Source organism: Natrix helvetica, assembly GCF_964273705.1.
Source record: "Natrix helvetica genome assembly, chromosome: W".
Classification (NCBI taxonomy): Eukaryota; Metazoa; Chordata; class Lepidosauria; order Squamata; family Natricidae; genus Natrix; species Natrix helvetica.
Genome location: NC_138555.1, coordinates 17,429,318 through 17,444,537, shown reverse-complemented (window position 1 = coordinate 17,444,537; position 15,220 = coordinate 17,429,318). Strand labels below are relative to the sequence as shown.

At 42.4% G+C, this 15,220-nt stretch overlaps 1 protein-coding gene across 7 annotated transcripts in view; it reads left to right on the top strand.

The window, feature by feature from the left end:
* LOC309400388 (helicase SRCAP-like) overlaps positions 1-15,220 on the top strand; it is a 104,265-nt gene that overhangs the window by 38,626 nt on the left and 50,419 nt on the right. For all 7 annotated transcript variants that reach the window (XM_081968846.1, XM_081968845.1, XM_081968844.1 and 4 more), the window contains 13 exons: positions 1,571-1,827; positions 1,907-2,084; positions 5,462-5,598; positions 6,056-6,225; positions 6,314-6,506; positions 6,632-6,768; positions 7,020-7,206; positions 7,363-7,532; positions 7,919-8,268; positions 8,559-9,107; positions 9,187-9,354; positions 11,107-11,337; positions 11,971-12,297. In XM_081968846.1, the coding sequence (XP_081824972.1) occupies positions 1,571-1,827; positions 1,907-2,084; positions 5,462-5,598; positions 6,056-6,225; positions 6,314-6,506; positions 6,632-6,768; positions 7,020-7,206; positions 7,363-7,532; positions 7,919-8,268; positions 8,559-9,107; positions 9,187-9,354; positions 11,107-11,337; positions 11,971-12,297 (3,054 nt within the window). The remainder of the gene's footprint in view (positions 1-1,570; positions 1,828-1,906; positions 2,085-5,461; positions 5,599-6,055; positions 6,226-6,313; positions 6,507-6,631; positions 6,769-7,019; positions 7,207-7,362; positions 7,533-7,918; positions 8,269-8,558; positions 9,108-9,186; positions 9,355-11,106; positions 11,338-11,970; positions 12,298-15,220) is intronic.

The following is a 15,220-nucleotide window of genomic DNA, read 5'->3' as shown; positions in this document are numbered from 1 at the left end:
AACATCGCTGGGGGTAATTCTTTAAAAACTCCGATAGTTTTTCCATCTATTTGAAGAGATGAATAAAAAGAATTTTGCAAAATATCATTTCTAAAATTTCTCTCAGTAAAGTATATCACAACATCCCTTGGTAGTTGCCTTTGTGATGCTATACGTGAATTTACTCTGTAAATTTTGTCAATCCTTGCAGAAATCTCAGAAGAATCCTCGATCTTCAATAACGTGGCCAAAGCATCAGCACAAGCTTTTCTTAAATCCTCTCTAGGGTTTTCTCTGATACCCCTCAGTCTAACAGCGTACTCCATAGATCTGAATTGCATCATAATAATCTCCTTATCCATCCTCTGCATATTCCCCTCCATTTCAACAAATTTCAGATCTGTTTCCTTCATTTTAGTTTCCAAATCCAAAGCCAGATGTTCAACTTTACTGTCCACCTTAAGAACAACTTCTGACAGACCTGTGGCTATAGTGTGTAGTTTTTTATCAAGCTGATCATGTTTTTTAATGGTATCCTGAACCATTTCTTTAACCTCCTTAATTTCTTTGCGTAAAAAAGCATTTTCTTCCCTTATAAAGTCCTTGAAATCCTGATAATTTATTGTAGCACCTGGGGAAGCCTTTTGTTCCGTTGCCATAATTAATAATTCTTTCAGCCGCCTCTAGCTGTCACCATTCAATTAACTTTCGTTTTCCTTAGGTATTCAGCTGTAAATTAATACTTGCAAATGTTTCTTTCTAAGTTGCTCGAAGTTAAAACGTTGACATTTAAGTAGTTCAGGTTATGTAAACTGGCTTAAAGATTATTAATAGTTAGGGTTGTTTCAGCCGTTCCGCCTTTACTGCCCCGGCTATCAGCAAGTAATTAGCTTTCGTTTTCTGTAGGTTTTCAGCTATAAATCAACGCCATTTTGAATCCTTTGTTCTAAGCCCACGCCTCTCGAACTCAGCAGTAGCGTTCTTTTTAAAAAGATTCCCCCCCCCCCCCCCCCAAAATAAGACTTAAAATACTTGCAAAAGTCTTCCTTCCTTCTTGAGATGTTGAGATGTTGAGGCTGTTCCCGCCGACTGGCTCTGCTAATTAGCAGAGGTTATCAAAAAGGCAGGAGAATACAACAACTGCGAAGGGGGGCAAACCTCATCGCACTCCAGAGGCTATAAATCCTCCTGTACCTTACTATAATTGATGCTGGTTAGAACTGTTGAGAGTTGACATTTTACAATGTTTTTGGATGAAAAAATACTTCGCCATCCCTGATATAAATGAATGTTTTTGCATGATATTGAAGCTGAATGGAGTTTTGAACTGTTCAGACATTTCACCCTAGTTCTCCAAATCGATAGCTTGCAAAACTGCTGGTCTAAAAACAATGTGTTGGATTTGTCAATGAAAACAGGCTTGCGATGAGTGATTTCTTAGGTAGAAAAGCAATATATAGTTCTAAGCCATTGTAAATCATTGATTGAAAGCAGCCAGCTGCTTGGTCTGGGGTCTAGAGCATGTTTGGTCCAATAGTTAATGGGCTTATGTAGGACAGCTTTGTCCCAATGTTGCTGATTTTGCCTCCAGATTCCACAGAAGAGATCGAAGAAAGTGAGCAAGAGGAAAGTGAAGTAGAGGATGCCCTTGAGGAGGAAAGGAGGGAAGCTTCAGTAATCCAGGAGGAAGATTTTGGCGTTGAGTACCTGTTGAAGCAGGATGATGATAATGGTGGTGATGGAGACAATGATTCAGCTCCAGCCCCAGGGCCAAAAAAAGAAATCACAGACATTGCAGCAGCAGCCGAGAGCCTGCAGCCAAAAGGCTATACCTTGGCAACCACACAGGTGAGTCATTTCTGAGGTCAGCCAATTAGGGAGGGAATGAAATAAAGCAGACAAATTATATTACCATTCTCCCTTGCAGGTTAAGACACCAATCCCCTATTTGTTGCGTGGAATGCTACGAGAATACCAGCACATTGGCCTCGATTGGCTGGTTACCATGTATGAGAAGAAGCTCAATGGTATCCTGGCTGATGAGATGGGTCTTGGTAAAACCATCCAGACAATTTCCTTGCTGGCGCATCTGGCCTGTGAAAAAGGTGGGCAAATAGATTGGAGAGAGCCCTGATTATTTGGGCATGAAGGAGATCAGGGAGTGGAGATGGATTCCACATAAGAAAAAAGCCACAGCTGATGTTGTGCTAAGTTCATATTGGGTACTAATGTCCACTGGCACCCTTGGTAGAGTAGCTAAGCTAGTTGCTCTGTAACTGCAATTGATCCTTCCCAGTGGCTCATAATATATTAAATAACACCATTACAAGGACAGATCTGTAGAATTTAGTGTTCGGGTGTCATACTCGCGGTGTCACATTGCCGTCAAGTGATGTTTTTCCCATTCACAGAGCTGGGGTGGGCGCGGCCTACATGTGACACATCCGGCCTGCGGGCTGCCAGTTTGACACCCCTGATCTAGTGGGACAATTCCTGTAGGTCAAGTAGAAACATCCCAGTATCACTTGGTGGTAGTACTTGGTGAAATATAAGCAGAACCACTGCAAGGCAGTAAAGGAAATCAGACTACAACTCCCTCCCCCCCCTCTTAATCTTTCTCAGTATACACCATCCATCAGGGTCATCAGAGTGGTTCTCCATACCAAATCCAAATTGAAAAAGTCAAGACATTTAGTTTAATACAATAATTCTTGGAGCAACCAGGCATGTGTCATTGGGAGGCCTGCAGGTCTCAGGAGTCCAGTGAGATCTTGAGATGACTCTTGCTGATCTCTTGAGTGTGGTATCTTTTTAAAAACTTTTTACTATGACTTGTTTTGAAATATTTATGGTATACAGATAGTCCTCAACTTTACAACAGTTCGTTTAGTGACTGTTCGAAGGTACAGCGGCACTGAAAAAGTGACTTACGACCATTTCTGACATGTCCTCTACAGCGTACCCATGTTCACGTAATCAAAATTCAGACACTTGGCAACTGACTCTTATTTATAATGGTTTCAGTGTCCCAGGATCATTTAATAACCTTTTGCGACCTTCTGACAACAAAAGTCAATTGGGAAGCCAGATTCATTTAACAACTGTGTTACTAAATCTACAACTGCAGTGATTCTAACTTCACAACTGTTGCAAAACTCAGTTGTTTCACTGAGCAACAGAAATTTTGAGTTCAATAATGGTCGTAAGTCAAGGGCTGTGTGTATGTGTGTGTTTTGCTGTATACCACCTAGGGTCATTTCTTGTGAGATGGATGGCCATATAACTTTAATAAATAAATAAATTGTTGAATTGATCCAGCCTAAATGTGTTTTCTTAGGTAGGCCTTCCTCACTGGCCCTTTTTTTAGTGGATGGGGAATTTCCTCTGTAAAAAAGTATTAATGACCCCAGTGATAACTTAGCATGCAAGAGTCTTTAGTGGTCCTTAAAAATCAGGGTGGGGAATGAGCCTGTGTTGAAATAGTTCCCAAAACCTTATTGGCTTCTTTAGGAGACAATACATGGAATTAATTCAAAAGAAGATTGCTAGGTGGTGTTATGGTCATCCCAAGTATGGTATGCTTTGAATTGACTGGGAAGAAAATTTGATATATATTTTTTATGTGATCTGCTTGTGATAGTATTGCCATCTTTGTGGTAGAACTGAATGTATCCAGGGGACATGTATGGCTGGGGAATAAGGTGAAGAAGTGACTTTTGTCTTTAGAGACATAAACATTTCTGGGTATACAGTAGTGACCAAAATTGTGGAAACCTTTTGGGAAAAGTGTATTTTTGAGGTTTGATGGCTAATAACACCCCTTTTTTGCAGTAGTACCATAAAAGTATATATCAATGGAAAGATAATTTAATCAAGAATGTAATGCAAGAAAGTTTGTTCAATTATCTGTATTCTATTAAATGTTATAGCTAAATAACCAGAAAAAGGAAGCACAACTTGCTTAGGTTGATATCAGGTAGCTTTCCTTCATCTGATTGTAGCCAATGAGCATGAGTGTTTAGAGAGCCAATCAGGTGTCATCTTGTTTTGGCAATGAGCCAATCAGATCACAGTAGGATTCAGTTATTGATGTCATGTATTGAAGCTCAGAGGAGGACATTTATCAGTGTGTTATGTGATCGCAATCAAGTTGGTTGGGTTTTTTTATGTTCTTTCATTTAGTGAGCTTGTAAAACATAATAAAATTAAAGTAATAGTGCAAAGAGTTGACTGGTCGCCCAGAAAGTGCTGTAAAATAGTATTATTACATGAATAAGGCTACAGTTCTAAAGAAATTAGAAGAAAAATTGGTGGAAACTTAACCAAAGGTGGCATTTCTAAGTTTTTGAAGAGGTATAAAGAGACTCAGTCACTACAAAACCACACTGGTAAAGGCAGGAAAAGGTGCACAACAGCAAGTGATGATAGAAGAATTAAGAGACTGTGCCTATGTGACAGAAGAAAATCATCTGGGTGTATACAAGATGAAATGGCGCAATGCAATGTGAAGTTGAGTGCAAGGACTGTTCAGCGCAGACTGCAGGAATTTGGCCTAAAATCTAGAATTCCATGAAAAAAGCCACTTTTATCTCTCAGGTTGAAAGGACTAAACTGGCTTAAAACCCATGTTACTTGGACAGAGGATATATAATTTTATGGTACTACTCCAAAAAAAGTGGTGTTATTAGCCATCAAACCTCAAAAATACAGGGGTGGGAAATAGACTTGGTTTATAGAGTGAACTCAGCGTATGCTAGAACACATAACGTACCCAGGGAGGTACACATTAAATTTCTCAGAAAAAGTACAAGAGATGAAATTCTGAGTGCACAAAGGGGGCAAGAATTGAAATACCAGGACAGGCATATAACCATTCTGAAACAGATCCCCAAGAAAGTGAGGGAAAAAAGAAAAAGTTACTCGCAGTTAGCGAAGAAACTATACCAGAAGGGGGTGTGGTTCAGATGGCTGATGCCTGAAGGTATGCTAGTATTCTGGGAGGACACAAGAGTTAGAATTAATACACCCATAGAGGCACAGGCCTTTATGGACAAAAACAAAACACTCTTAGAAAAACCAGATGACCCTACACCAGATACACAGGACACGGGAGGGGCCGGAGCTCTGCCAGCGGGGGGAGATGGGGCGACACCGAGAAAACTCAGATCACAAAAATGAATAAGAAAACTTGCTTGACATAAGTTGACCGAACTTATTAATTGAACTTATATGCTGACTATATGTAACTACTTAGTAATGAAATTTTTTGTAAATGTATACTTTGAGTATGGAGGGAGGGGACACCTACCACACATTGCAACCGTCAAAATTTGTACCCATCCCCTACCTTTTTCCTTGTAAAATTTTAAAAAAACCAATAAAACTTTGTTTAAAAAAAAAAACCTCAAAAATACTGTACACTTTTCCAAAAAAGTAGTGGCACAATTTTGGCCACTACTGTAATGTTTGTTTGCTCCTGCAGGCAGTTGGGGTCCTCACTTGATCATCGTTCCTACCAGTGTGATGCTCAACTGGGAGATGGAAATCAAGCGCTGGTGCCCCAGTTTCAAGATTTTAACATATTATGGGGCACAGAAGGAACGTAAGCTGAAGCGACAGGTGAGAGTTTTCAAGTAGTCTCAACTGGTTATGAACTTTCCTATTCTTCAGTTACGCATAAGAAGATTACCTTTCGCTTTATCATCTTGTGTGTCTAGTATCTGGTATTCATAGATATACTAAATGTAGGGTAAGTAGGAAATGTTCACATTAATGCTGTTTCTTAGTAGTTAAAGCTGAAAAAAATTACTTGCAAGGGATTGGACACTGACATCAGTGCCATCTCAGAACCATGTATCACAGTTCTAGAAACAGCAAGCACGCTTGACCTTGTGAGTAAGGCATGCAGAGAAACTTGTATTACGGTGGTAGACTTAGGAACGCAAATCCTACTTTTAGATCATTGACACGAGGAACAATTTTATTTAAATGTTTTTACTAGAAAAATGGTAGCAGGCAGTTAATAAGGGATCTCTCTTACTAGCTCTGTTGTAATTCCTTCACTGCCTCCATTTAGGGTTGGACCAAGCCCAATGCCTTCCATATCTGCATCACCTCCTACAAGTTGGTGTTGCAGGATCACCAGGCCTTTCGACGCAAGAATTGGAAATATCTGATCTTGGATGAGGCTCAGAACATAAAGAATTTCAAATCCCAACGCTGGCAGTCTTTGCTCAACTTCAACAGGTGAGGAGAGATACAGAGTTTTCCTCAGCATTGAATAGATGCCTTTTGTTTCAGAAGTTTTCAAATTGGTGTCTTGCTTGTGTTCTAGCCAGAGGCGGCTACTGCTCACTGGGACGCCTCTCCAGAACAGCTTAATGGAGTTGTGGTCCCTCATGCACTTTCTGATGCCACACGTCTTCCAGTCACACCGTGAGTTCAAGGAGTGGTTTTCCAACCCCCTGACGGGCATGATCGAAGGCAGCCAGGAGTACAATGAGAATTTAGTCAAAAGACTGCACAAGGTGAGCATTGTGGAAGGAGAGGAGGGCCCTTTGCAAGGGACTGTTGAAAGTGGGCAGAGATTGACTTAACTGGATAGGAAAAGATCCGGAACAGAAGGTGTTCTTCTTTGTCATAATCCCAACAGGTGCTGCGTCCCTTCCTCTTGCGAAGGGTAAAAGTGGATGTAGAGAAACAAATGCCAAAGAAATATGAGCATGTCATCAAGTGCCGTCTTTCCAAGCGCCAGCGTTATCTTTACGATGACTTCATGGCCCAGGCTACGTAAGTATACAAAGCTAGTTGAGAAGTGACAGATGAAATACTTTTTTATACTAGGCTTCTTGGATTTTGTGAGGAAGTGTGGGCCTCACAGAAAAGTTGGCTGGTCATTGAAGGACTGTAGACCATGGTGTTTCTCTAGCTTTTGTTTTTCCAGCTCCATGCCACAGCAGTGTTTACGACTTTTGAAACTGATTATTTGTTCCTTGGCATCTATGGGCATAGCTGATTATATGTGGCTGTCACCCTTTCAGCACCAAGGAGACGTTGGCCACAGGGCACTTCATGAGTGTCATCAACATCTTGATGCAACTCCGCAAAGTCTGCAATCACCCCAATCTTTTTGACCCGCGGGCAATCCACTCGCCATTTATCACAGAGGGCATCTGCTTCAACACCGCCTCCCTCGTCTTGCATGCTCTTGATTATGACCCTTTCAAGGCAGGTGCCTCCTCTGATCTTTTGGAAGGGCGGAATTGCTCCATTTGGGGGTGTATCTGGGTGGACAGGGGACAACTGCTTTTGAGACAAGGGGGGGATGCAAAACTAGAAGAAAGCATCCTGATTTTATTGCGTGTGAATCTTAACCTCTTATAGAATGTGGACTTGGGCATTTTTGATCTGATCAACTTGGAGGGCTCTGTGTCCCGTTATGAAACAGACACATTCCTGCCCAAATGGAAGGTGACAAGGAAAATAATTGAAGAGATTGCTGAGTCCCCAGACCCACCTCCCAGACCCAAGCCAGTCAAAATGAAAGTGAACAGGTACTTGCAATTCTCTCTTCTCAAGAGGCTTCATTGCAATATAGCCATACTTTTCCCTTTGGACACAAACTTTCCAACTCTGAAGGATTTGAGTTTTCTGACCTAAAGGAAATGTTAATATTGGGATTATTCTAGTGGCAATTATGCAGCAGAATATGTGCTATTACTTAAGGTGCTCTGCATTTGTTATCCTGACTTTGAATTCTGAGTATTGCCTTGGCTAGAATAAATATTATGCAATAATCTTGGCTGAGAACTGTCTGGTGGGGACTATTACATCTCTCCATCTCTGGAACTGTCCCCATCAGACAGTTCTTAGCCAATATTTTTTAAAATTGCATAGCAGAAGAAAGGGACTATCCATTGCTCTATGTCATCTCTTTCAGGATGTTGCAGCCAATGCCCAAGCCAGAAAACAGAACAGTAGTTCTGGTGAACAGCCCTCGACCCACAACCCCTCTACAGAGACCGATAACTCCTGTGCTTCCGGAACCTCTGACACCTGCTCTAGCTCCTGTACCACACACAGGCTCAGTATTGTCAGGGCCTTTGCAGCCCAACACGCTCCCTGCCTCAGTGTCTCTCCCTGTGTCTATCCCAATGCCTCCTTCACCTGTGACCATGTCAGTACCAGTGCCGCCTCCTACCAAACCACAGACCCCAAATCTAGTGCCTACTTTGAGCCAGAACAACCCAGCTGCTGCTCTGCTGCAGATCAAGGCCTCTGTTCCCCAGGGTGAGGTTCGGAATTTTGGGGGCAATGAGGAACGGGGATAGTGTGGGAGGTTGAGCTCTGCTGCTTCTTACCTTCATGTTTACTTTTAAAGTTGTTTGCGTGAAAAGTATCTGCACCTCTTGAGCTTATTTTGAAGTAGAAATAATACGTTTTCTTGTTTGACTTTTAAACAAGTAGCCCTTTTGGTTGCAAACTTATTTTGGTATTGGGGTCGCTTATGGTAGTATCTTAATATTTTAAAAGGATAGAGCTGCAGGTCTCTAACCTTGTTCTCTTTTTTCCCCCCACAGTGCTGCCAATGGCAATGACTGCAGCTCAGCTGGTCTCAAATACTCCCCGGCTTCTCCTCTCACCACCTCCTGTTTCTCCTACCACAACCATCGCCTCCTCCCTTAAGGCTGCACCAGTCCCAGTCCCAATGGGGCATCAGCCCCCAGTTAACAGCTTGCGCGCCACCCCAGTACAACAGCAACCACCCATTAATACTTTGAGTATCACTTCTGTCCAACAGCAGCCCCCCATCAGCACCCTGGGCATTAGTCCTATGGCTCAGCAACCACCCACCAACTCCCAACCCATTAATACACTTAGCATATCCCCTATTAACACTCTGGGGGTGTCCCCTGTAGGGGGGCAGCAGCCTCCCCCGACCAACACTTTGGGCCTAGGACCTGCAGGGACTACTGCTCAACAATCCACCAGCTCCATTGGGGGCATGGTGAAGCCCATGAACATTCATTCTGCTATACCTACCTTGCCTGGATACAACTTTGCAGCAGCAGCCGGAGGTGTGCAGCAAAGGCTTTTGCTGTCCCCGGATATGCAGGCACGATTGCCTTGTAAGTATTAAGAACCCAGCAAAACACAGGCAGCTGTCATGATGGTTTGAAAATCTAATCTTTTTTTCCCCCACTGCAGCAGGTGAAGTAGTCAGCATTGGGCAACTTGCCTCGTTGGCTAATCGGCAGCTCCAAGGTGCCCCAGGCAATAAACCCCTCACATTCCAGATCCAAGGCAACAAGCTTACCTTGACGGGTACCCAAGTTCACCAGGTCACTATGCCTCAGCCAGCCCAACAGCTGCCAAGTAGGTAAACCCCAGTCCTTAGCAGCCCCAATGACTCCCTTGTCCTCTGTCTTGAATAAGACAGATTTGGGTAAACTTTGCTTATGGTAGAGTGCAGCAGAGCAGAGTCGAATAAATAGGGAATGGGAATGGAATTCTTTATTGGCCAAGTGTGATTGGACACAGAAGGAATTTCTCTGGTGCATAGGTTCAATCAACGTAAACCATAGGATACAAACAAACAAAATTATAATCATAAGAAGTTAGGGTAGTGATGGCTAACCTTTTCTGGACCGAGTGCCCAAAGTGCGCACTCGTGTGAGAATGCATACGTGTGCGTGCCTGAACCCCAAATACAATGCATGTGCAGGGCGCATGCACGGACGGGCTCCCACGCATGCCCCCCACATGTGCGTGGCAGAGACCTGATGACCAGCTGCCTGGTGGGAGGCGCGCACGCATGCGTGGCAGAGGTGAATTGGGGCAACGGCTCGCATGCCCATAGAGAGGACGCTGCATGCCACAGGGTCGCCATTATGGAGCTAGGGAAATAGGTAATAAGAAACATGAGAAGGATAATAGTAATACTACCCTTCTCCTCCTTCCAATGTTTTCTTATTGAGCTAAACATAATTATTTAGCTTAATAATGCTTTATTAGACTGAGATCCAGCAACCTGAGCCCTAATACAAAATAGTAGCCTGGGAACTAGGTACCTCTGAGCACTCAGTTCAGGGATTTGTTTGTGCTTTAATACATCTGCCATACATATCAGAATTTTAGCTGGGTTATTTGTTGTCCTTTGAAATCGGAAGGCTTGTTTTGTTCAAAATTAGCAAAAGGATATTAGGTCCTCATGTACACTCTAGTCGTCCTTGGCTTAGGATCTTTTCAGCATAAGAAACAGTCCTGCATGATGTGTGTCTTATACATACCATGAGACAGCATTAAACTTTGCACTTGCCATTTAAAATGAATTGCTCTACACAGGAATACAGGTTGTCCTCGACTTGCAACAGTTCATTTAGTGACAGAAGTTACAACGGCACTGAAAATAGTGACTTATGACCGTTTTTCATGCTTATGACCATTGCAACATCCCCATGGTCACGTGATTTACATTTGGAAGCTTGACAACTGGTTCATATTTATGATGGTTGCAGTGTCCCAGCGTCATGTGATCACCTTTTGTGACCTGACAAGCAAAGTCGATTGGTTCACTAAACAACCGTGTTACTGATTTAACAACTGCAGTGGCTCATTTAACAAATGTGGCAAGAAAAGTCGTAAAATAAGGCAAAACTCATTTAACAAATTACTCACTTAGCAATATAAATTTTGGGCTCAATTGTGGTCGTAAGTTGGGGACTACCCATACTTTCTTCCTATTATTTAATGCCATTTATGGAGGAGAATGGAATCAACTGAATTAATAGATCCACAGACAAGATAAAATGCTTCCAAGATTAAATGCCTCCTGTTAAGGGAAATAATAGTGGCAGGCTGTACTGGAGATAATGTTGAAAGGGAAATGAAGTGGTAGATAGGTTTTTTTTATTGGAACACTCCCTCTAAGCTCCTGGTGTCTCTTTGTGAGTCATCCGGTGACCGGAGGGATAGAACAAAACTAGAGCCTTGACTCAAGAGGACCATTGCTTCTTAAGTGGGATCTCTCGAGGAGGACTTACAGATGTATTTAAAACATTGCTACACATTGCAGACAGAAAAGACAACAGAATGGGCAAGAATTCTCCTTCCCTTCTTTCTCTCCAGGGAATGTGGTTCACTTGGTGTCTGCTGGGGGGCAGCACCACATAATCAGCCAGCCAGCTCAAGTGGCTTTGATCCAGGCTATGGCCCAGCAGGCAGGGCAGAACCCAGTTGGTGTGCAGACTGTTCCAGGCCAGCAGCCTCCCACCATCCTGTCGGTCCCAGCTACCAGCACAACTGTTCCACCTGTTGCTTCCACAGCAACAATCAGCGTCCCTATTGCTGTTACTCAAGGTCAGTACATCTCTGCATCCTAGATTTTTCCTTCTGGCTTGTGAGGGAAAAGTCATTTAGGAAATGGGTTTGTTGCAGAAAGGGGACATTAAGCCCCTTTCCTTTCTGGTGACTGAGGCATGCTTTGTCTTGAATTACATCCTCAATCGTCTTTGTCTTTTGGCGGTCATCTTCTTTCTATACATTCTTTATGTTTCAGTTTTCTCCCTATTCCAACAAATAAAATACAGGTAGTCTTCGACTTATGAACAAAATTGAGCCCATAATTTAGGTTGCTAAGTGAGAAATTTATTAAGTGAGTTTTGCCCCATTGGTTAACCAAGTCACTGCAGTTGTTAAATTAGTAACATGGTTGTTAAGTGAATCTGGTTTCCCCATTGACTTTGCTTTCTCAGAAGGTCGCAAAAGAGGATCACATGACCCCGGGACACTGCAACCATCATAAATGTGAATTAGTTGCCAAGCATCTGAATTTTGATCACATGACCATGGGAATGCTGCAGTGGTCTTCAGTCACTGTTTTTCAGTGTTGTAACTTCGAATGGTCACTAAATGAATTGTTTGTAAGTAAATAATTTTGCTTCACAATCGAGCCACAACCCAGCCTTTCTTCTCTGTCTTTGTTTCTCACAGTGCCATCCTCAGCAGTGAACAGTTCTAGTGTAGTGAAGATTGTCGTACGACAGGCTTCTCGAGATGGCTTAGTATCCCCATCACCTGGGCCACAGCATCCGCCCATGCGTCCTGTGATGCCAACAACTGCCAGTACTTTACCAGGCCTTCCAACAGCCCTCCTGGCCCAGCAAGCCCCACTTCCTATGAACCAAGCCTCATCAGTTAGGTTGCCCAACCAGCCACTGGGCCCAGGGAGGCCACCTGCACCAGCTCCCCTCCAGACCCCGGTGAGACCCATGCTGCAAAAGATACAAGCCTCCAACCCCAACCTGGAGCAACAGCTGGGTAAGCATGTCTTAAAATCACCGTGTGGGATTGCGGGTATCTAAGAAAATTTGGGAGTTGGATCCCAGTGCCAGGTTCAAATTGATATTTCTTAAATGATGTTATATAGAAAAGAAAAATCACGGAATATGTTTATGTGCTAAAACAAAGACTATCTTTAGATAGATTCTTCTATTTTTATGCAGATAAAATGACTGATAGTAGTTCATGTAATAAAAAAGGTTAACCAGATAAATTAGTATATTAGAGAAGATGCAAGTGAAATATGGTTAGGAATGGAACATTTTGGCTGATCTATGAAACATACCATGTAGTAAAAGCGTACACTTTTACCTCTCCTAATGTGACTACTGATTTCAGAATTTCTAATAGCACATATAAACAATTCTAAAGCTAAATTGAAAAGAAACAATGAAACAGGGTGTCCTTGATGAGGTGCATAACATATTACCCTCTGAAAATACCCCAAATTAATGTAAACTTTTATTTAAATCAGTGTAGGCTATAAACCAGTGGTGAAATCTAAAAATTTTCCCTACCAGTTCTGTGGGCGTGGCTTGGTGGGTGTGGCTTGGTGGTCATATGACCGGGTGGGCGTGACCAAGTCACCATCACTTCTTTGCCCTTATGACCTACAAAAAGAAAATATACCAATTATTTCGTGCATTTAATACTTAAACAAGAATAATGAAGAATACTTACAGGTGAAACTCGAAAAATTAGAATATCATGCAAAAGTTCATTTATTTCAGTAATGCAACTTAAAAGGTGAAACTAATATATGAGATAGACTCATTACATGCAAAGCAAGATAGTTCAAGCCGTGATTTGTCATAATTGTGATGATTATGGCGTACAGCTCATGAAAACCCAGCTCAGTGGTCCAAAGTCCTCTTTTCTGATGAGAGCAACTTTTGCATCTCATTTGGAAACCAAGGACCCAGAGTATGGAGGAAGAATGGAGAGGCACACACTGCAAGATGCTTGAAGTCCAGTGTGAAGTTTCCACAGTCTGTGTTGATTTGGGGAGCCATGTCATCTGCTGGTGTTGGTCCACTCTGCTTCATTAAGTCCAGGGTCAATGCAGCCGTCTACCAGGAGATTTTGGAGCACTTCATGCTTCCTTCCACAGACGAGCTTTATGGGGATGCTGACTTCATTTTCCAGCAGGACTTGGCACCTGCCCACACTGCCAAAAGCACCAAAACCTGGTTCAATGACCGTTTGATTACTGTGCTTGATTGGCCAGCAAACTCGCCTGACCTGAACCCCAGAGAGAATCTATGGGGCATTGCCAAGAGAAAGATGAGAGGCATGAGAGTGAACAATGCAGAAGAGCTGAAGGCCGCTATTGAAGCATCCTGGAGTTCCATAACACCTCAGCAGTGCCACAGGCTGATAGCTTCCATGCCACGCCGCATTGAGGCAGTAATTGCTGCAAAAGGGGCCCAAACCAAGTACTGAGTACATATGCATGCTTATACTTTTCAGAGGTCCGATATTGTTCCATGTACAATCCTTGTTTCATTGATTGCATGTAATATTCTAATTTTCTGAGATGGTGGATTTGGGTTTTTCATGATATGTAAGCCATAATCATCACAATTATGACAAATCACGGCTTGAACTATCTTGCTTTGCATGTAATGAGTCTTATCTCATATATTAGCTTCACCTTTTAAGTTGCATTACTGAAATAAATGAACTTTTGCACGATATTCTAATTTTTCGAGTTTCACCTGTATGTAAGAATATTTGCATAAGAGCAATAAAAGTGTTGTCCTCGACCTCACTTCTTTGCACCAATGATAATACTGACCTACAAAAAGGAAGATAAAACATGATATACAAATGTAACCATTTAATACTTAAATAAGAATAAAAGAAGTGCACAAAACAATAAAAGAGGTACACAAATACTTACATAAAAGTGTTAGTGGTCTTTCACTTTAAGATGTTTCCACATCGATTTCTCATTGGCACTCTCCTCACTTCCGCTTTTCTTGAACTTGAGTCTGGGATCATCGGCTGAGCGATGGTGTTCTCGTAGCCACTTTCTCACTGCAGGATAGTGTCCTATTTTGGAAGAGGTAGGCCAATAATATTGATTGTCATGAGGTTGGTTAAATTAGAAACGGTAAGGAGACTTCTGCTCTCTGAACATAAGTTCATTTTCGAGAAACCCCTTTCCGCTCCTGCAGTACTGACAGCAATTGTTCTGACAATATCTTTTGCTTTTTTAACACTGTCAGGAATTGCATAGTTTTTCAAATCTTTTAACACATTCTCCCAAAAATCTCTAGTCGTTGATGTTAATGTTGTAATTGAAAATGTCACCAAATGTGCGCAGTTGTTCCTCAGCTGCTGTCCATGGAACTACTACTTCTGAAAAATCCCAGTACTCTGGCACCAAAAAATGTAGAAATTGTAATTTATTCGTGGTGTCTTGCAATTGGCTACCTGTTTTTAAAGGTTCACAGTCCATTAATCTTTTCTGCAAATTTGTTATGATGCTTCCTAAAAATCTTTCCCGGTGAAGTCCCAACAAATCGATGATTCTCTGAAGTAGCCTGTGGGAGGAGTCACTGATGGGTTATTCTCACGTCCAATCTGCCCAGAGACTGAGTTTCAAGTTGAGGCCACTCCCCTCTACTTCCTCTGCATGGCTCCAGTTTAATCTCAGTCTCGTCCCGAAAGAGTACTGTATTTGCTGGCTCTTCAAATTGGACTTGAGAATATGTTTTTATTTTTTTTCCTTTGTGTTCCTACCTATCCTGATCCTCCCACCTCCCTCTCCTTGCATCTCCATCTGTGGTGTGATTGTGTGCATGAGTTGCACTTCATTGCCGTTGTGGGAACCCCCGAACCACTAGACGGTTGCAGGGGGCTCTGAGCCACGCGCCATGGGGCGCTGAGAGCCACA